Source organism: Podarcis raffonei, chromosome 3 (assembly GCF_027172205.1).
Source record: "Podarcis raffonei isolate rPodRaf1 chromosome 3, rPodRaf1.pri, whole genome shotgun sequence".
NCBI lineage: Eukaryota > Metazoa > Chordata > Lepidosauria > Squamata > Lacertidae > Podarcis > Podarcis raffonei.
The window spans coordinates 34,941,700-34,964,502 of record NC_070604.1 but is presented as its reverse complement, the minus strand read 5'-3'; the positions used below and the strand labels follow the sequence as shown (position 1 = coordinate 34,964,502).

The window sequence follows — 22,803 nt, the reverse complement described above, 5'->3', positions numbered from 1 at the left end:
TGCATCCTCTTGGGCATGGCTGCTCCCATGCTAGGGAGAGGCTCATTGGTAGACCGTGTGCTTTGAATGCTCCCAGATTCAATCCCAGGTAGAGGATCAGGTAGCAGTTGATGGGAAAGAGCTCTGCCTTGGATCTTGGATAGTGGCTGCTGTCAGTCGGTGTTAGAGTCAGACTATTGGTCCATCTAGCTTGGTGTTATCTCCACAGACTGCTAATGACTTTTCAGGATTTCAGACAAGCTTATCTCCTTGCCCTACCTGGAGATGCAGGGTGTTGAATCTGGATCTTCTGCATGCATCACAGATGCTCTGCCACTGTACTAGGCTGGGTGCCCCTGTGCTCCAACTCACTGTAAGGCAATTTTAAATGCTCATAAGCCACCGTACTGCTGCCCCACCCATGTGATCAGTCCCCCCCCAAGGTTACCTAGATAGGCAGGGGTGTAGCTGTACCACAGTCACTCTCTCATTGCTGATGTTAATGTATGATCTGGGTTGGGTCCAGGCCAGGTGTAAGTCATGAGCTGAGGATCACATGCTATAGCTTAAAGCGAGTCGCACATTTCTGCACTGCATCCATCTGCGGGTGGGTGTCATTGATGGGCACGCTTTACATATTTGTCCACAATCTTCTTTGAAAACAAGGAGTTCAGTTGCACATGTACAAAAATATATAATGGGAAAAGATCACAAACGTGGACAGAAATGGATAGAACACCATGGGCCAGTGCAAAATCAAAATATAGCAACCTGTGAATTATTATGCATACGATATGGACTATTTGATTTGTTTATGCCTTTCTGTGTGTTTCTTCACTTTATACCCTACCAAGCATCTTGCACCCAAACACTGTAAATGAATCTGTAACCAAGTTGGCTGCAGTCTAGTGGCTTGGGTGCTCTGCATGGGATTGATTGTACTGTTAGACTCTTAACAGTTCAAGAGTAACCCAGCCATCTAGCAACAAATATAGAAGTTTCTTCAGTACCACTCTGCATCATATCATAATATATTGCTTCTTTAAGTGCTATTTCCAAGGCTTTAGGAAAAGTGGAAATTGGAAATGTCCTCAGGAAAATATTTTTTCCTGGTCCCAGCTGGTGACTACTGAATTGTCGTATTGAAAACCTGCTGCATGATGAATTGCCCGAGCTTTACTATATGAAAACTCACTAATATATTAGACATGCTTCCTTTTAGGCAGAGTGCTGTTAAATTATAATTCCAAATGAAACGATGGGGACGTGGGTTTTATTCCGACATTTGCTACTGACTGTAACAGTCAGAGTCTGACGCTAACTAGTTTCAAAGTGCACATTTGTGGTGCCTCTTAACTTAGAAAGACAGGAATTAATCTGCATGTGGATAAAGGAGACTTAAAAACAAAAAACCCCAAAGCCTGTAGAATTCATTAACTGGGATACTCCAAGCATTTTCCCTAACAGAACTGCTTTTCTTTCTGCAGATCTTAGGTCTGTTTTATAATTTTTCATAGCAACATGTTAAAAAAAAATGCAGGATATTGTAGCCCTCTTAAGATGTTCATGAACACATGAGGGGAGAGGTACATAGTGGAGCAGGGGCCATATGTCAACGCTGCCCCCTCCAGTGCCAGTCTTGGCATGTTCAGCACAGAAATCTGAAGGGAACTGGCTGAATATGCTTAGCAGTCTTCCTGAAACTGGGACATTGAACCTGAGACTTTTTGCATCCCAAGGACGTGCTCTACTACTGAGCTGCAGCCCTTCCCCCAAAGACTTCGAAGTGTGTTCAGCCATGTGTGCTTAGAAGACCTTCCAGCTCAATGTGGGAAGGTCAGTGTGGAGTGGATTCACCCGACACACCCAGAAGCATAGGGGGTCAAGGGCTGGCACATACTCCCCCTCTCACATGTACAGGCTTATGTGTGTTGTTTTCTGGCAGCGTGACAGCAGTACTGTTGATGAACAACTACGAAAGGCAATTTGCATCGTGCTATCTATGGCCGAGCCAAAATGTGGCAGTGGGGGATCCTAGATGCCCGTTTATTGAGCTGCAATGTCTAAATTGTGAGGGAATGGAACCTTCCAGAATACCTGTCCTAAACAGCCTAGCTTTGGAGATTGAGGTAGATGGGTAGGGAGAGAGATAGATGATAGATAGATTAGATAAGATAGATAGATGGTAGATAGATAGATGATAGATGATAGATAGATAGATAGATAGATAGATGATAGATAGATAGATGAGATTAATTGTGAGGCAATCCAAAAACTGACCTTGAAAACAGGAGTTGTGTATAGTAAAGGAAGCTGCGGACCAGTAGAAAACTGAGTGGATGATGCTCCTACAAAATAGGAGTCAAGCGGGAAAGTCCCCACAGGCAAGATAGCTATAAGTAGAAGAATGAGAATGCAGTAATCTAAGAAATGAAACCTGAAAGAGGATAAGCAGGACTGGGAGAGACCAGAAAAGACTGAGAGAAAGGAAGAGAAGAATGAGCTGGCCCCAACCTAAGTATTATTTACACTTTCCTGCATCCCTTGAATTGGACCAATAGATTATGCTGCCTGGATATTGCCTTTGAGCTTCTATATTGAAATGTTGCTTCATTATAAGATACTGCTTACTTTCAGCTACTGCTGTAGCTAATTCAGCGGCTGGGAATAAAACACATTTCTCAATTAGCACGGAGAGAAAGTTCATTTGTACTAGCAGTGAGTGGGATGGGGGAGATGAGGCTAAATTGTAGGTGGCGCCAGAGGATATTTATGAACCAGAAGTTCCAGGTTCCTTGATCCCTGTTGGCATTGCCTCTAGGCAGGCAGGGCCAACAGGGAATGGCAGCAGGAGGAAAGGATGAGCACCAGAATAAATCAGGGAACCTTGAAATCCCAAGGACAGTGGGAGCCAGTGCTGCTGATCGAATTTACAGGCCCCTGAACACATGTCAGTAAATGAATGAGCCCTTTGGTCCCTGGAGCGCATAGATATGGGAACTGACAGCAGATTCCCAGGGACAGGGAGCATCACTGAAAGGCCATTTGTCATGTGTGTATAATATACATAGGTATATACATAGATGGATACATACCATATTGCTGGGACTAGGAATACAATGTGGGTACCTAGAAATGCAGGGAGCCTAAAGAAAATGGGGAAAAATGGAAGGGCAAAAGTCAGTCCTCCACTTTTTCAAAACAGGATTGTAGGAGGTGGGGCACATTACAACTTTGCACTTGGCCTGACAAAATTATACTTTCTCTGGAGTTGAACAATGCACGCTTCTGAAAAGCTAGAGTAAACAGCTTTTCCCTCCCTTCCTCCCTCCCTCCCTCCCTCCCTCCCTTCCTTCTGTCCATCCGTCTGTTCTTTCTTTCTTTCTTTCTTTCTTTCTTTCTTTCTTTTTTTCTTTCTTTCATTGGAGAGGTGAAATGGTAGACAAGAAAGGGTTGTGACTTCTCTGAAAAGTCTTTTTGTTACCCACCCCTTTAAAAGGGGCTCCCTTAGTTTTATGTGTTTGCCTGCAATGTACCTGCATAAGCTCTAAGCTTTGGGTAGGGTATGTATACAGTCGGGCTTTACATGTCTGTAAAAATTGTTGACCCCTGCCTGAGTAAATTTAACATCTTTATTTAGCAGGAGAAATAAACTAGCATAACAATGAGAAGTATAAAGACAATTCCTGTAAAGACAATTCCTGGATGAATGAAAGCAGAGCAACATTCTGTCTCCTATTATTTAGTGAACTGTAGGCTGTAATATTCTTGCACCAGTTCTCTAGATTGTTGCTGTCTTCTTCTGCTCAGCATGTTTCTGCCCGCTATTTTGTTTTCTGCTCTGGCAGCAATAGTACTCAGCCTCCAACCCTCCCCCCCCTCAAATAACAATACTTTGATGGTATTTGCTGAGGAAAACTTTCCATCATTCAGTTGTGCCCTACTCCAAATGATATTGGACGAAGTCACTGAATCTGTATAAGAAACTACCTAAGAGGTTTTATAAGGGTTGTTCTAACGAAAGAGTAAATAGTGAAAGATGGCTGGCTGCTTAGCCAAAACACTCAAAGGTTAAGATTACAGTGCTCAAGCCATTTACCCTGAAGAGGCATTGCTAAAATAAAAATAAAAAGATTTCTCCAGAGTAAGTAGTTTAAAGCCTGATCTAATTGTTGATGCCACTGAAAGGAATAAATGCCAGGCATCAAATTGGGATATGATGTCTTTCTAAATAGTGTGTTTTTGGTGCAAATGAAAAAAGCATATGAAGGAATGTTTCAAAACAATAAGATTTTAAACAGAAGTATGGCTAAGTCTTTGCTTGGTGGCTGAAACTTGGCTGAACCCAGAAACTGGGATATTAAAATATCAGACTATAGAATTTATAGAAGTGACAAAGTCAGCAAGAAGGAGGAGGCGTGGCTGGCTGTTTGAGTAAAAAGAGTGCTTTGAGTAAAACTGTATGTGTAGACTGGATAACATGTCAAAGGCAATGTGCAATGGCAAACCATTATTTATAGGAAACTGTGCGACCTCCAAGGGAGAAGGAAACAATCTGGACCAACAAGATGTATAACCGATACTAGTTGCTCCTACCATGACCAGTATTGTTACTGCTTCTACCATAACAACTCAACATTACATTTGGATTTAACAACTTGCTGGAGGCTTGTACAGAGCCCAAAACGGCATAGTTTCTGCCCAGATACTCAGGGCGCTTCCAGGCTACCTGTTTATTGGCCATTAATCCTGATCTTCTTGCAGGGGGATTTGACAACATCGGGTATATATTATGATTTGTTTGTGGGTTATGACTGTCACTTTGTAGGCCAATTTAGGAACATTTTTTTTAACCCAGATGCAGTGTTCACACATGATTGGCTGGTTTTCTCAGCCAAAGTGCTGGTGATCATCCACACTCAACACATGTAGAATGCCAACATCTTATATTAGTAGAATCAGCAGAGATTATCCACTGCACCAGTGGTAGGTCAAAAGATTTATGAGAGGAGGTATCTTTTTCTTTGACATTCTTCAAGTTGCAGCTCCTAGTTCAGTGCTTAACAGTTGCAGCTGAGAGCAACATCAAGAAATGCTCTAAGGTAGAATCCACACAAACTGTACCAGGACATCATTCAAAAGACCTGCATTAGGACCTTGGAGCTAATGTAGAAGGGGGCAACTGGTGAGGATTTTGGGAGAAGGATGATATAGGAGTGGTAGTATTCAGCTGTAGCAACATATCTACATGTAGAGTGATCTGTATCGCTGGCACCTTTTTATACTCTCTGTCTCATCCATAGGTGTCATTTGATATATGTTGTGTTGACTTCATAAAATAAAAGTGGATTATTTGATGAAAAAGTGATAACCATTTATTGGGATTTGGTAGCATCTTCTGCATTCACAAACCAAGTTAGGAGAAACAATTGTATATACTTGTTAAGATACACACACACACACCACACACGGCTTGGTCTTCTGAATTCTATATGGAAAATTGCCAAATATGTAGTGAGCATTCTGTGCTTTGATTTTTCAGAGTGTTGTACTAGAAATCTTAATCTTAAGGATTAGACAAGAGTAATAAACAAATTTTGTTAAGTGGCTGAAATAAATAAAAATTGTAAATATAAAAAAAGGTTTCCTGCTGTGATCATACCAATGAGGTGGTGGAAGATTCAGTCTCCAGTTCCCAGATTCTATTTCTTTAACATATGTCTTACAGAACCATGGAAAATGAAGATAAGATTTCCAATTTTCCATGTATTTAACAGGGGGTGGGGATGTAGACTAGCGTGAGAAACAATGGAGTCCAGATATTTTTGGATCCCCATTACTTATATGGCCAATATATCCTTCAGGAAGCAGAGTGAATTTTGGAGGAAAACGGTAAGTGTAACAGGACTTATTTTATAAATAGACACAGGTTTTTTTCAGTCCGGCAATTCCCCAAACCTGCATCTTCTGGAAAACCATATCAATAGCACATGGTGCTTAGTCTGATGCTACATATAGAATTGAATCATGGCATTCTTGCCTTTTATGGTTGTCGGGTGTGTCTAGGAGCCTGTATGTGTCCTCTCCGCAGCAGCTAACAGCAACTTTGGGGGTGGTGGTGTTAGATTAAGAGAATGGCACAGGATAATTTGGAAGCCCCCTGTCCCTGGCAGCTTTTAAAGTTAAACTCAAAATATCAGGATTTGGAATCCTGGATCTCCTTGTGCAATGTGTAGTTTGGCCTTGCAATCCAAAATGCAAAGAAACTATCCTAGAATTATATAACCCGGAATGCTATCAAACGATACGGTGCTTCCTTCAGATAGTCTTAACAAATTCTGCAAAGGCTTTTTGAAATGATGTGTTTACTCACTGTTGCTCTTACTAGCGTTACCACTTATTCAGTAATATTTGAATATATGAGGCTTTTGCGCTGTTCTGAAGTGTCAGGGACTGGAAAGGGGGCCTCTAGCTTCACCCTGCACTCTACAACGGCCCATAGCTGTCAACCGTCCCTTATTTGGCGGGAAAGCCCCTTATCCCAGCGCTGTGTCCCGCTGCTGTCCCTTATTGATGATGTCTCTTAAATTTCCCAGGTTTCAAAGGGAGCAGCTCCTCTCCCTCCCTCCCTGCCGGCCAGGGAGGAGGGAGGCTCCAACTGTGTTGCTTGGCTGCGTTGCTCACCCAATAAGGAGTCTAAGAACGACTGGGGGATGGAGCTTGCATGCCTTGTGCTGATCAAATCGGCTGTGTTGCCTGGGGACTCGCCTTTGCTCAGCGATTCCCAGCGGAGAGGAGACAGTGGTTTTCCTTGCTGCATCCCCTTTGCCGGGTTGCTGCGCTGTGGGAACCACCGCTTGAGGCTTCGTTTGGCTGCTGGCTGGGCTTTCTGCCTTTGGCTTAGAGGGGCTCAGAAGTTGAACACACCTGTGCTCTGAAAATCCCTTATTTTGGCTGCTGATCCCTTATTTTCGAGGCTGCTGGTCCCTTATTTTCAAATCTGTAAGTTGACAGCTATGCAACGGCCATGTCAGCCTCTCTTGGAAGCAAGAATCATTCTAATATACACAGGAAACTGGATTAAGACAAGGGAAGGTGAGGCGGGCCAAGTAAACGAAGTTCCCCATCAAGCAGCTGATCAGCCACAACAGTTGTTTTTAAAGAAAGCTCTTCACATGTTGCCCAGTTCCTGCACATGCACCCAGCTGGATCCAGGCCCTTGTCTTGAGATCCAGTAGTCCATAACATTTACTGGGTTGGTTTCCTGCCAACCAGCCAACTCATTTTTGAACTCTTCCAAGAAAACAATATGAACTGAGATACATAGGAAGCTGTCTTATATTGGGTCATGCCACTGGTCTATCTAGCTCAGTATTCCAAGGTTTCTCAAACTTGTCTCCGGCTGTTTTTGGACTACAACTCCAATCATCCTAAACTAGCAGAACCAGAGGTCAGAGGTGATGGGAATTGTAATCCAAATACTGCTGGAGACCCAAGTTTGGGAAACCTTGGTCTGCACTGACTGGCAGTAGTTCTCCAGGGTTTCAGGAAAGAGTCTCCTAACAACTTGCAACCCCCTTAAGAAACTACAGCTCCCAGAATTCTTTGGGGGAAGCCATGACTATTTAAAGTGGTGTCATAGAGCTTGAAATGGGTGATGCAAATGTGACCTTAGTTCAGAACCCCAACAATCTTTCCCTAGAGTTGTTCTTATTCTGGAAATAAGCATTCCTCAAGAATATATAACCAATGGCCCGCAGGGAGTTGCAGCGTCGACCAGGGATAAAATCTATGTAGTGTTTAGGGACTTGTGTAAAATTCAGACACCTTATTTTCATTGGAAAAAAGGGGAAGGATGAGGGATGGATTTGGGCCTACCACTTTATATGGCTCTTTTTCCTCTGGGCTTTATTAAATTGATTTCTCCTGGAGGTAATTTGTATTTCAGGCTTTCTAATTAAATATGTAACTCCTCCACTGTGAATTTTTTCAGCTCTTCATAGCCAGTCAGCATCATCTGTCACATATATCACTGCCTTTCTGTTAGCACGAGGAATCGCTTTTGCCTTCTCAGGAGTCTTGTGTTGTTTTTGAAAAGCATTTTACACCTCATAAGCAGTCGGAGGAGGGCTTATATATTTGGAAATCATTTGTAGCTCTCAGCACATGTCACTCAGGTTGGTCTTGTACCTAGTTGGTTGCTCAGATCAGATACGAAGAAGAAGCATCCATCATTTGTCCTATCTCACCATGTCAATCACCATGTCATTTCTGCTTTCTTCGTGAAACTTGGAAATGCTTTGAATACACTTTATTGTTTTTGTTTAGGCCATACTCTGAGCACCCCATTCTAGGAAAAACTCCCCTCATTTTAAAGTCTTATTTTTCATACATCTGGCATTCTAAACTCCCCCCGCCACCATGCTTTAAACACAAAAAGAAAGGGGGAAAAAACCTCTTCTGGGCTCTTTGCCTCTTAGATTCTCCTCAATGTGCCAAAGTGGTGACCAAAACTGCATACAATATCCCATCTGAGGCCCATTCAGGTTCAAGTTAAACTGCAACTCAGCTGTATAAAAACTTTTAGTAGGATCCATGTCATGCAAGATGAGTTGTTAAGCCTTAATTTTATGTGTGCATTATCATGTTTTCTGCTTACACTTTGGCTCTGATGGCTTCCTCAAATCACCCTTTCCCCTTAACATTGACCGCTTTAATGCATAAGTGAAGTGGGGATTAGGCTGGTAGCTCCACAGGAAAATGGAAAATATAACAAACAGATGCCTCGTCTCCTTTAATTCTATCATTCACTGCTGTTTTCCTGGCGCCTTTCTTAATATGTGTGTGTGTACACGAAGTATACAGTTGTTATACATGTGCTACACAGACTCTAGGTACCTTTCCTTAAGGCAGAGCTCCGGTATGAGATGGATGAATCTCTCAATTTTGTTTTCTCCCATTTCCCATTTCCCATTTCCCAGTCTTAATTTCAGTTCTTCATGTTTCCACATCAGTGTGCATTTTTAAAAAGTCCTCATGAAAACTTGCCAGAGTTTTAGTGCCAATATCTCCCGATATAAACATTTTTATATGCCATGATACGCAAATGTGATGTGCACATTTGCGGAAGTACAAATCGAGAAGCATAACCGGTTCACGTATTGTTTCAGGAACTGTGAACTAGGGAGTTTCATATTAAAATGTGAACCAGATTTCTTCGCCGTCCCTAGCTCTGGTTGAAGGAAACGTGGCACTTAGAGTGCCCCTACCACAGTATTCCTTCTGGGGACATGGGTGGTGCTGTGGTCTAAACCACTGAGCCTCTTGGGCTTACCGATCAGAAGGTCGGTGGTTCAAATCCCCACAATGGAGTGAGCTCCTGTTGCTTTGTCCCAGCTCCTGTCAATCTAGCAGTTTGAAAGCACACCAGTACAAGTAGATAAACAGGTACCGCTCCAGCGGGAAGGTAAACGGCATTTCCGTGTGCTCTGGTTTCCATCATGGTGTCCCGTTGTGCCAGAAGCGGTTTAGTCCTGCTGGCCACATGACCCGGAAAGCTGTCTGTGGACAAATGCCGGCTCCCTCGGCCTGAAAACAAGATGAGTGCTGCAACCCCATAGTCGCCTTTGACTGGACTTAACTTTCCAGGGGTCCTTCTGGGGAAATGTCATTTGCTCCCCTTCCCCACCTCTTTACCCCATTGTTTAGTTCCAAGAGTTGGCTATATTGGAATAAGGTTGTGTGAGTGTTATAGACCTCTATTGGATATGATGATGTTTACTAGTGAGAAGCACCAAAACTCAAGTCCTATCCTCCAGTGCCTTGTTATTATTTAATTATAAGCTTCATAAAGTTTTTAAAAATGTATATATTTAAAGTGCTTTAGGCTGCAATCTTACTGGAGGTAAGACTCACTAAACTCATGTAGACTTCTGAGCAGACAGGTGCAGGATCATGCTGTTAGGGACTGATCGCTCCTGCAATTTTACTCCAAGGCAGACATGCTCCTATGGCCCAGCCTTGCCTGGGCTGATTGGAGTTGTGGTCTAAAATATTTGGATGGCTCCCGGTTGGTGAATGTTGATATAGCCCTTAAAGAAGCCAACAAACAGAAGTGGCCAGCATCATCAAGGTTTCCTCTTTCCTTAGCAGTTCCTCAACATGTTATGGCAATTTCCTTTTTTTTAATTTTAAAGATTTGATGATGATGATGATGATGATGAAAGTATTCTGCAGTAGGGCTAACTATTCTATAACTAGGGTACCTTTGTTTTGCTACGTGGGATCTGATGCTGGATTCACAGTAGTGCAAGTATAGCACTAGAAGAAAAGGGAAAAAACAGATTGTTGTGTGGAAAGGGCCCCCCGACGCTGTTTTAATAGCCACCCTCCCACGCAATCGCAGCAGTAGCCTCTTTATAGATCTCCTTTTATCATCTTACTGTGCCTTTTTTAACTTGACTGCTTAAATTACTATGTTAAGAGCTGGTATCCTCCAGTTCCAAAGGGATCAGGGCTAGACTCTCTCTCTTTCTCCCTCTCCATCTCTTCCTCTTTGGGTCAGAAACAGACACTTTTTTTCTGGACTAGAAGAACATTTCTTCCAAATGCTGTGAACAAGGCCTTTCCCAAAAGTTTCATAGATTTATGGAATCAAACTCCTTGCTTTTTATTTTAATTTTTTAAAAGGAAGCGCTTAGAAAAAAATTCTTTACAGTGTGGGTGCTTTATTAGTTGTAGTAATCAGTTGGTATTTGTATGCTTGTACAACAAATTAAATTAGGGCTGCCATATGTCCAGATTTCAAAGGCAGAAATGATGTCCAGAGGGAATTTCTGAAATAGGGTGCTTTGCCCTGGGAAAATCAGGCGTCCATTGAAAAATCATGGTTTTTGGTTGTTTTTGTAAAAGAAGAAGAAGAAGAAGCTCTACAGTTCCCAAGCCTCTCTCTGTGAATATTGAATAAAAAGCAGGTGGTAATGAGTTTTCCTTGTCTTATCCGTTCCTGGCAACCTGCCTTGGGGGTTGGTTCCTCTGCCTCCTGACAACATCAGTGAAGGGCAAACCAACTGGTGCAGCTATAGAAAATATGTTAGGAATTGTCCATCTGAGGCCCCTGGTAATTAGAGGCTAGTCTGCGGAGATTGACAGGGTAAATCACCAGCGAATGTTTACACAACAAAACATACGCCCAGTACAATATCCTACGCTGATGTTACTGAAACCAGTGTCCGGAAATGTACAGTGGAAATAAGACCTGGTACCTTTCGGGTGCCAAGGCAAACATCAATTACAGCACAGTGTGAGAGGAGTCATAAGAAATACTACCGCGTATCAGTAGTTCAACAAAGTCAGCACTTTTGTGTAATTGCAGGGGAAAGGGCTGCAAAACATTACGGATCTCAGCAAGAAACGGCCCTTTATACTTTAAAACCGATCCTTGATAAAACAATGCTGGGGTCATGAGAAGGCTACTTTGCCAATTTTGCTCTCACCGTGGGATCCGCGGACATCTGGCTGAGCTGCGGAAGCTGGAAAACGTCTTTAATATTCTCCTGACAGTAAAAATGGACATGTGGAAAACATTCTAACCTGTTAATCTGTGGTGCTCCTGAAAAAAAAAGGGGGGAAGAAATAAGGAGGGAGGAGGAAGGGACATTTGGCTTTATACTTTGTGATGATGAATAGAATGTCTCCAGGTCCAGCTGTAAATAAGTTAATGGCACTGGAAAGGAGACGGTCGTCTCTGTTTCCCCAAATGGAGCTGAAAATGAGAGTGCACCTGTGTAGCTCTCCTGCTGCAATAAATGCCAGGAGTTGCATTTAGTCTGGCCAGATAGCTGGACAACTTTATTTTTATCCTTGTAAAATGAATGAAAGAAAGAAAAGATTAGTGAAGGTTGTTTGCAATGTTTTAGGTCTTCCGCACTGACACTGTTTGATGGATTGAGGCTACGACTCCCTCTCTTTTGGGCCCTCAAGATCAACCTTTTCCAACCAGGTGTGGTTGAACTACAACTCCCATCTTCCCTAGCTAGCAGGACCAGTGGTCAGGGATGATGGGAGTTGTAGTCCAACAACATCTGGGGACCCAAGCTAAAGAAAGGCTGCTGTTGATCGTAAGACTAAAATGTGGTTAAGATGTGGAAGTCACTGTTTCACATTCATAGCTTGTACAGTAGAACCTCGACTTACCACCACCCCTACTCATGAACAATTCGACTCGTGACCGCAGCAAACCCGGAAGTAAATACCGGGTTTGCCGCGATTCACACACGCGCAGAAGTGGCTTCTGCCATCTGCACATGCGCAGAACGGTGCTTCTACCAACGACCAGGATCGACTCACGAACGGACCTCCGGAACGGATTCCGTACATGAGTAGAGGTTCCACTGTTTATGATACAAGGTTCATTTTGGTCCCTTAGCCTCAGGTGACATTGATCCTTGGTAAGTTCTGATGAAATGAAAACCTGAACCAGAGAGACATAAAAAAATCTGCACTAACGTGCTGATGTACTCTTCATACTGTCTTAGTATTTATTCTTTGTATAACATTTTATTTTATTTTATTTTATTGTTGATCACATAAATAAAGAGTGGTGGGGTTTTTTCTCTGCAATGTGCTTCCAAATAATCTCTACCTAAAAACAATGTAGAAAAAGAACCAGAAATGATGCATTTATGGATTAGCTGAAAACACAGGGTCTAAGCCATGAGTTGTATTGCTTTAACATCTGTCTGTTCCACAGTGAAGGTTTACCAGAATATATCTTGGAGTCGTTGGTGCAGTTTTTCATTGCTGGATAAATAATCCAGAAGAACTTTTAGTACGATAACGCTGTGAATGTTGAAGGTGGCCTTGTCCAAACACCTGCAACCAAGACTGGATCTTCAGGGCAAGGTTGCACATCTAGACACTCCTAAAAGGAAAAATAAGGTTTTTTTCAGCTGTTGCCTTGAGACACTGGAAAGAAGCCCCCATAAAAAGCAGGCCAATTAATATGGGGAGAGGGGGAGGAAATGTAACGTTTCTTTTAGCTTTTAGGCTAAAACATGGGTAGGAAAACTATGGCTCGGGGGCTGGATCCGGCCCAATCGCCTTCTAAATCCGGCCCGTGGACGGTCCGAGAATCAGCATGTTTTTACATGAGTAGAATGTTTCCTTTTATTTAAAATGCAACTCTGGGTTATTTGTGGGGCATAGGAACTTGTTCATTACTTTTTTTCAAAATATAGCCCGGCCCCCCACAAGGTCTGAGGGACAGTGGACTGGCGTCCTGCTGTAAAGGTTTGCTGACCCCTGGGCTAAAAACAACAAATTGTTGTGGGGCTAAGATCCTGCTGCCAGGTTTTACTCTGTTTTGGGGACTTTGCTGTGAGAAGTCTGGACTTTTAAAGCTGTCCCATTAGTTTGAATGGGGATTGCTTAAGACTCGGTCTGAACTGAATGGGACTGAAGCAGGCATAAACTTTGGAAAGGTTTTACCCTTTGTTTTGTAGGAATTTGTAAAAACTTTTGCTTATAACAGCTTCATGAATAGAGCCAGTTATTGCCATTTTAAAATGGGGTGCAGTTCTAAGCCATCCAATGATGAAAGACCCAAGTTACACCCCATACATTTAAAGCACATGATTTCCCCCCAAAGATTCCTGAGACGTGCAGTCTATCTAACACTGACCTACAATTCCCAGCACCCTTAACAAATTACCCAGGATTCCTTGGTGAGGGGAATAATGTGCTTTACATGTGTTTCCAACTTCTGGTGTGTATGCAGACTAGATCCCAATCTCAAGAGTTGCACCCTTTTCATTTAATACTTAATTTAGTGGCTGGTAACACATTCCTTTTGGTGGGGCAGAGCAGGTTTTGCAGCGCTTCACACATTGCATTTTCTATCGGTACTACATCAAATGTTTCAAGATTGAGTCAAAGTGAAACACTTCTCAGTGTGTTGATTTGAAGAACAAAAGGATTTGTTGTGGGCGGGCAAGTAGGGGGGAGAGGAAGATGGCCAATGCCACAAAGCCCCACCCCACGGCAGCCATGTTTTCTGCGTGTGACAGCCATCTTATTCACAAAAACAGAGTGATGTCCATCTCTCTACATTCCCGTCAGTATCAGGGCACTTGAATTCTGGGTCACTGTGGGAAAATTCAAGACTGCGGTCAGATGTCATTCAACATTGGAACAACTGAGGAGAAGGGAGGATGCGTTGTTAAATATGAAAAATTGGCCCAGGGCCTGCATCACTGATGGGGGCTATTGATAGGAGACAATCCCTGAATGTGACATTTTGCCACCGGCCCTCTTGATCTTGGTTCAGTCCTGCTGAAAATTATAGCATTTGTCTGGAGCTGAGAAATGTAGAACGCCGCACGTTTTACATCTAGATCTATATACCTATATCTAAACACACAGAGAGATGCAATAAAATGTGGAATTTTGAGGCTCGTGAAACTCACGTAACTATAACATTCTGTATTGTAGAAAGCACTGGCTCTTAGATAGGGTTAAATAAATGCCATTTTTTGAACTATTTTAAAAGGAAATCAGCAAAAATGGCACTGCCAAAATGGGCTGCCATTCATCTGGGTTTTCCTGGACATTTGACAGACCGCAGCATTCCGGATATATGCCTGGGAAATTTAGGACATATGGCAAGCTTACATTTAAGCTGCCATTTTTATGCCCTTAGAAGTGGCACATTCCCCCCTCTGCTAGTTTGAACATCCTATCTTCAAAAACCCAATGCTGAATAATGGGGACATCTTACTGTCCACTTAGCCAGCAGCTTAAACAGAAAAAGTTGTCCAGTTATCAGTAGCACAAACAGAAAATGGCACATCTTGAGGCAACAGTGACTCCAAGTGGTCAGTGAAGGAACAGTTTTCATCTTGTTTTTCTTTTTTAACAAAGCGTCATAGCAAAATAAGTTATTCACATCATGCATATCCACCTTATTTTTTATTGTAAGTTGTTTTAATCAGCTTTTAACATTGTGTTTAAATGTTGTGACCTGCCCTGGGACCTTAGGGTGAAGGGCAGTTAATAAAGAATAATAATTTAGATTTAATTTATAGTATCGTGTCCCAAAACCACAGTCCATACATGGGAAGTCCAGTATGAACTCCATAAGCATTTCAGTTTGGGTGTCTTTGCATGCCAAAATGTGGAAGTAATTAAACACCAGGCAGGCCAGAATACAGCCCAGGCTGCACTTGGCTTGCTGACTCCAAGTTATTCAGACCAGTGGGGTGTATGTGTTTAATTGTTAGCTTCAAATGAAACTTCAAATTACACTGTCTGCAGATATTTGAAGGAGCCCACACAATGATTAAGCTGAAACTGAGTGCCAAAAAATCCATTTTGCTTGATTGCAGTGGGGGAAACATGCCAAATGCAAGAGAAGATGGATGCAGATGACTGTGATGATCTGTTTGAGAAACACTTGGAAAATTATTTTCATCTATGATCAAAAGCTTGAAACCTCTGTTCTGTCCACAGCTGCAATTCAGAGCATATATATATATATGAATATTGAGGTTCCAGTGATTGCTTTCCACCTAGTGGATGGTTCCTTCCCCGCTTTTGAACACATCAGCTGAAGCTACTGGTTCTCCAAAGCTTATTGATATCATCATCATCATCATCATCATCATCATCATCACCATCATCACCATCATCACCATCATCATCATCATTTGGATTCCTTACCCATCTCTTTCATCCTATGGTCACACAGCAGGTTGTGGTAGTAAAAGAATGTACAAATATGTTTCAAAAATTATGATTTTTTAAAAAATGGTAGGTTCAAATATACAGTCATACCTTGGATCCCAAATGCCTTGGTACTCAGATGTTTTGGCTCCCGAATGCCACAAACCCGAAAGTGAGTGTTCTGGTTTGCAAACATTCTTTGGAACCTGAACATCCAACGGGGCTTCTGTGGCTTCCGATTGGCTGCAGGAGCTTCCTGCAGCCGATCAGAAGCCATGCTTTGGTTTCTGAATGTTTTGGAAGTTGAACGGACTACCGGAACGGATTCCGTCCAAGGTACGACTGTATAACAAAGCAGGAATGTGTTAACCTTCCCAGATAACTCAAATTATTGTCTAAAATAAGCCACAATAAAACACAAGTTTAAATGTAGAATAGAAAATGAAGAGAAATTGCCCGAAAATGCAGAAAATGCTCTCTATGTGTGTTGGCCTTCTTCTTTTTTCTTTTTTTTGGTTCAGCCCACTCCAATGAGCATATTGAATTGAGAATCATTGCTTTTGATTGTTTTTCAGATGGGAGTTCATGTTGTGGATTCTGCTGCTGCCGGCTTAGGAGGTTGCCCCTATGCGAAAGGTGCCACAGGCAATGTAGCCACAGAAGATGTGCTATATATGCTGAATGGCTTGGGAATCAATACGGTAAGCTGTTTTTCATGTACCTCTTAAACTTTTGCAGATTTCTTAAAACTATGGATTGGAAGTCTTGCTCGCTATGTTGATTTCAGTACATACACAAGCAACTGGGCATATCAGTATGAATCATGCTGATGCATTTTGGGGAAATGTCAGACCATTTAGCTTGCTTTTGATCCTGTCGAAAGGATGACTTTGCAAGCATTTGTTATGAGAAAATAAACTTGCTTGGAATCCTATTGCTGCTAGCAGAAGGCCTCCTATCTGCATCGAGCGGCTGCTGTGGGATCCTATTCTCTGTCGCTAGTTAGATATGCTGCTTTCTAACAATGGTTGTCGGCTAGCATTCATAGAGTAGCTACTATGTACAGCCCTTTTTTCCCCTGGATGTACGCAGGGGTACACATATCCCTAAACATTTTGCAAATCTAAGTTTGGCCTCATTGAGGGGCAGTATTTCAATATGAGTAGGAAAATGAGAGTACCCCTAAACATTTTTTTTTAAGAAAAAAAGCACTGGGTATATACATGTGAACACACACTGGACTCTGGAGTACATGGATGAAAATGACAAAAATGTGAGCAGGTGAAGCTGCCTTATATAGAATCAGACCATTGGTTTATGTAGTTCTGTACTGTTGACTCCACCTTGCAATGGAAGGCTACTTCAGTCATGAATCTACTATCTTCAGTCATGAATCAAATAATAGGGAGGAAGGTAGGAGGCCCTTGATTGGGGACAAGTCCTGCGATCCCATAGACTTTTAAGACAATAGTTGTCCCTCCATCCCTCCCAATAATTTATTTTAAGCACCACCTGCAACCATTCAATTACCTGGATGTGTTAGAGATAAAAATTTGATTTCCCCCCTATAAATAGTTTACCACTGAGTTGCTTCTCTTGTGCTTCTTATGCGCATGGAACAGCACTGGATGCTTCTTAGCCGACCAAGATGTGGATTCATTAAGGTTCTCTTTGGGCATCCTCCTGGCTGCATTAGAACTTGCTTATCCATGCATTGCCCATGCAATGGCTGGGAAAACATTTAAATGATTCAGACATGTGAGCATGGCCACTCACATGGGTCTTTCCCCTGGAACTGATTCCTCCGGAACACTGACAGTCCCATGGAAAAGGCGTGTGAAATCAGCTCTCATTCTTTGGTTTATTTCATCTTTCTCCCCGTCTTGTGTATTGTTGTTATTATCAACGAATCACTTCCCACAAGGCATCTCAAAGCGGTTAGCAATACGTATATAAAAGGACCGCGTATCTAAAAACAGTTAAAACAATTGCACATATTAAAACAAATTCAAAGCAAATGCGAAAAACAATCACAAATTAAACAAGCCACAACAAAATGAACGAATGAAATCAGTTTCAAATCCTCTACTACAGATACCATATGGGGTATCAATCTCCACTTAGAAGGCTTGCTGAAAAAGGAAAGTCTTCAACAAGCTCCCAAATAACAATATGTAAATAAAGATATGACTTTGCATACACGTCCAGCCAATATATTCAGGATGGGGATACACACCCAAGCTTGTCCCTTCAAAATAAAAGAACCCCCATTCAAAAAACCCAAAGCACCAGTTCCCCAAACAACTACTAGTACTAGATTTGAGAGTTCTGAGAATTTATCATTTTCATGTCCTGTAGCATTTCTCTCTTGACAGCAGGCACCACTTACAAATCCTGAATGTTGCCTCATGTTTACCTTTGATCTGTTCTATCTCCTCGCTTCCTCTCACCACTATGTTCCTGTTCTTGCTTTGTTGACTGAAGTCGGTTTGAGAGGGACACAATGAACGAAATGCTTTTTGAATTCCTGCCAGCATTTTCCAATGGGCTCTGCTCACTGGGGTGACGGCTAATGCCTGCTTTAGAAAGGCATTGAAAATGATTCGTCGAGGTGTCAGTTAGCTGAAGGAAAACTGAAATGTTGAGAACATCTGCAGGCAGAGTGTGTGGTGCTCCAAAGGTCAGCTTGGTCTCACAGATCTATAACATCTGGGGATATTTGTCAGGAGGCAAAAATATGATTTGAGGTGGCTTAAGTTCTTTCCCAACCCTGTCAAATTTGTGTACCAAAATCAACAGGGTTCAGAAATAGTATTTGGTATTGTTACACTTCAAACTGAAGCACATGTTATCTATTTGAATGATTTATAAGCCTCTCCTCATTGTTCACACAACCCCAGAGCAAGAGACATTAAAATACAATAAAACAATATTTCATTTAAAAACAGCTTTAATGTAGAAAACAGACAGTATTCTAGCAACATAACTACATTATCCAAGCAAGAGGCACTACTTGAGTCAAATGCTTGGGTGGGCAGCTGTGTTTTTACTGTTATCACGACTCCCATCAGTGTTTTGGTGCTGCTTGCACCTGAGAGGAGAGGGCATTCCAAAGTCAGGGTGATCCTACGGAGGTGTCAGGCGTCAGAGGATCCAACCCCCCAAGCAGGTAGCCAGGAACGGATAAGACAAGGAAAGTTCTTACCAATGCTATTTATTCAATATTCACAGAGAGAGGCTTAGAAATGCAGCCTCTTGGAGTAATGGCGTTGCCCTGAGTGAGTCTCCACCTCCTCCCTCTCTCCCTTCATGCGTCATCACTATGGATGCTGGAAAATGCCCTCTGCCTCTGAGCTTTCTGCTCTCCTACTTTCAATGTCTGCCGGCTTCTGGGAGAGGGGGAGTTTGGAATGCTTTCTAAAGACACTGTGTCCCTCAGCCCCTCTGGTGCTTCTTCTTCCTCCTCTCCCATTATTTCCCAACTTTCCCCCTCATCTGTCTCTGATCTGTGACCTCCCTCAAATGCCTGTTGTAATTCTGAACTGTCTTCTTCTTCTCTGGAAGGGTCAGGCTGAGGAGGTGGTCTCCACCATTCTTCCTCTGCCCAGTCCCTGACAGGAGGATGCCTTATCATGAGTTGCTACACAGCATATCTCAGAAAATTGTGACACTATGAGAAGACAATCCCTTCATGATTTCAAAGTTTCCCAGATTTTTAGAGTGTTTACCGCACACTTAAGCACAGTTACTTAGAAATGAGCTCATCAGTTTCAGTGATATTCATCTCCGAGTGTAAGTGTGCATGGAATACCAACTTAAATCTGAATTAAGTAGGTTGCATTTTGGATTCTCTGAACAGCTCACCCATCTTAGTCTTAGGGTAGAGTTTGCTAACACCCCCCATATGCATGTGTGTACACACACACACACGAGAATGATTAGAATGAATTACTAGGCATAAAATCTCTGTCTGTTTGTCTCTTTTTTAGGGTGTGAATCTTTTCAAAGTTATGGAAGCCGGTCACTTCATCTGCACTGCCTTGAACAAGCAAACAAATTCTAAAGTTGCGCAAGCATCTTTCAGTAGCTGAGCTGTAAAGTTAACTATTTGTCTGTCAATATGCATTACCTTGTTTATAGCTGCATAAGGTAAACCTATAGCATACAACAAATCAAACCATTTCGGGGTGTGTGTGTGAAGAATAGTCGTTGTATGTCCATGGTGGCAGAAAATTTAAGATCACAGTGTAAGTTCCTGGGCCTGGTCACCTGACAAAACCCTCTCCATATTTTCTCTGGGCCTCTGGAGATTTCCCAGCTACAAGTGCAAGGCCTCTGTGAATTGGCCCCCATCATGCTCCTGAAGTGATGTTAACACTCTGCCTGTGGGGCCACCTCAAAGAAGTGTTTGGGAGGTCAGTAAAGACAAGCACGTTGGTTTCCAGGAGTGAGGAGGAAAATCCAAATGCCTGTGTATTTATCTGAGCACCCCTTGAGGTGAGTTTCTTGCAGAGAGGAACACAAAAGCCAATGTCAGACGTGCTCATCTTTAAGAAGCCACAGGTTTGCTTCCACAATTGTGTAGGTGGGTGGTTTCTGGTGTCATCCTGTTTTAAGACATGCACCCTGACCAAGAAAGATAGAAAGCTTTGACTAAATAGCCTTTGTTTGAGAGACTCATAAGCTTCTTCTAAGACAAGATTAATGGCAGCTCTGAGCATGTAAGGATCGTATTTCATAAGGAATATCCCCCATGCTTTAATGCCAGCTCCAGGTTTTGCGGGGCCCTTGGGTGAGACACTTAGTGGGGGAGCACTCCTCTTCCACCAATATTGTCACCAACTGCTCCTCCTCCTTCTCCTTGTCCTCTCCCTTGGTGCCATCGGCTTGCTTGTCAGGCAGAGAGCCAATAAGGATGCAAGAAGTGGCAGCTGCTCCTCCCCTTTATCAGCACAGCAAGTTTTTGCTTGCTTGCTCCCTCTGGGCTGAGGGAAAAGGTGGGTAAATTAGCAGTTTCCAATGGCCAAAAGGGGGAGCAGGTTGAAACACCTCTTTTTGGTAAACCCTCTTCTGGGTTATGGTTGTTCGGCAGGGGCCCAGGCTGTGCTGAACCTTGATAGCAGCTGTGACCATGCCCAGTATGGCGATTTTGATTATGTATGTATGTATGTATGTATGTATGTATGTATGTATTGTGATAGTGACACAGGAAAGCACAGCCTGTCAGGAACAGAATGACCAGCAGTGGAACTGTGTGTGCGCTACATATTTATAAAGCTGTCTGCCAGGCCAGCAGTCATGTACTTTAAAACAATTTGGACACTCTTTGAAAATTGATGTTGACTTTGTTGCCTGCCTTGGATGGGCAAAAGCAAGGGAGTTTGTTGAGTTGAAATTTAGCTTGGCGGGTCGCAAGTTGCACTATCTTCAACTGTTATTTCAATCCACGTTGGACGCAAACTGACTTCAGAGTTCTAAAGATAGCAAGTATATTCTTACATCTTAATCAAGCCAATTTTTTTTTAGTGTTGTATAAATATTTGCAGCCGTCAATGAGGTCCATCATTGTGTGTGGTCTTGCTGTTGTACATTTTATTACTCCAGATTACCTCTTTTCATTTGCCAAGTCAATTACGCTGCGAGCAGGGAGCCAAACCCGGATTTGCTATGAGTAGCATTTTTGCAATGTTTTACTATAGTTGACATCTGTTAAGTATATGAATGACTTTATCTTGTTCCAAGAATTTGTAGGGGATGGCAGCCTGCCATGTTTTGCAAATTTATGGCGCCCTCCTATAGTTGTTACATACACTAAATTCATTGCAATCTGTTTTTCTTTCTTGCTGTCCAATTTCCACCTTTCGGTAGGAGAGTACAGGGCTGGTATGCAAGCTTATTGAAATAATGGAAGTTGCACGGTAGCTGTGTTCGTTGGATCACTCCATTGCACAATTCAGGCCAAACTAGATGTTATGTTAGTCACATAATTTGCAGTTGTGCAATGTTAATTTCAGCCACAACTTGGATTGGGAATGTGGGGTAACTTTAACCCTTTGCACCCACTGCGGCCCCCCCATCAGCTGCTATTTGCCACCTGCCTTGAGCAAACAAAAATGTCCCCCCAGTACTTTTTTTTGCTGGGGGGGGATTTGCATTTATGCACATTGTAGGTGATATCCAACAAGGTCATATTCATAGAGTAGACCCATTAAAACCACAATGGACTTCAGTCCACTGATTTCAGTGGGTCTACTCTGCGACTAACAATGGCTGCTAATCTGTCATTTTTACCTAGCATAAATCTACTGTTGGGTCAAGAAAGTGCCTCTTAACTATGCTAACTATTCAAGACTTCCCCTTTTGTGGACTTTTGTAAGATGAATATTAAAGTGGAGTGCATTTGAGTGCAATCAAAGGAGCTGCACAATCATATATAAATCAGTGAAAGCCACTTGAAAAATAATAGAATCTAATACAATCTAGTTTTAATCTTTTCGAACCCCCAAAACTCAGTACTTTTTACAGTGCAGACTTTTGTTCAGTAGAAGTGTTTTTCTTAGCCCTCTGGATGTCCTTTTTATTGAGCATTAATCATGATGTGTGCTTTGGGACAGGGACCAGGATAGGTGGTGCAGGGAGTATATCATACCCTTGCCTGGGGTTAAAAACGGGGCCTGGGAGGCAAAGGAGGGGAACCAGAAATTCCCTGGGACATCAGAATACATTTGCATATATTAGCACTTAACATTTTGTGTTAGCCTACATAAAACGCCACAGCACTCTACTTCCCTGCCCATTTCCTCTTCTGCCAATGTGCCCATGCCAACTTCTCCCAGGCAATCTGGAAAGGTGGCACTGAAGTCCCAGCAAATGATAGTGCAGGTGGGCAAGAGGAGAAGGCGGGCTTGCCTTGCCTCTCCTGCAGGTGATGTGCTCTGCCTACTTGAGGGGACTGCTGTTTGCCGGTGAGGGGCAAAACAAGTGTCAGAGCTGACAGCAACCCACCTTCAAGCAGAGGAGGGCGAAGTAGCTCGTTGCCACCATTATCATCATGAACAGATGATATCTGGTAAAATTACCTTTCCAAACAACTCTCCTAAGAAT

The 22,803-nt window shown here is 42.6% G+C and overlaps 1 protein-coding gene across 1 annotated transcript in view; it reads left to right on the top strand.

Moving 5' to 3' along the window:
• Nucleotides 1–21,843, top strand: part of HMGCLL1 (3-hydroxymethyl-3-methylglutaryl-CoA lyase like 1) — a 54,258-nt gene extending 32,415 nt beyond the window's left edge. Inside the window, exons 8-9 of the mRNA XM_053381087.1 lie at nt 16,275–16,400; nt 19,689–21,843. Of these exons, the coding sequence (XP_053237062.1) occupies nt 16,275–16,400; nt 19,689–19,790 (228 nt within the window). The 3' untranslated portion in view covers nt 19,791–21,843. The remainder of the gene's footprint in view (nt 1–16,274; nt 16,401–19,688) is intronic.
• Nucleotides 21,844–22,803: the final 960 nt, after the last annotated feature.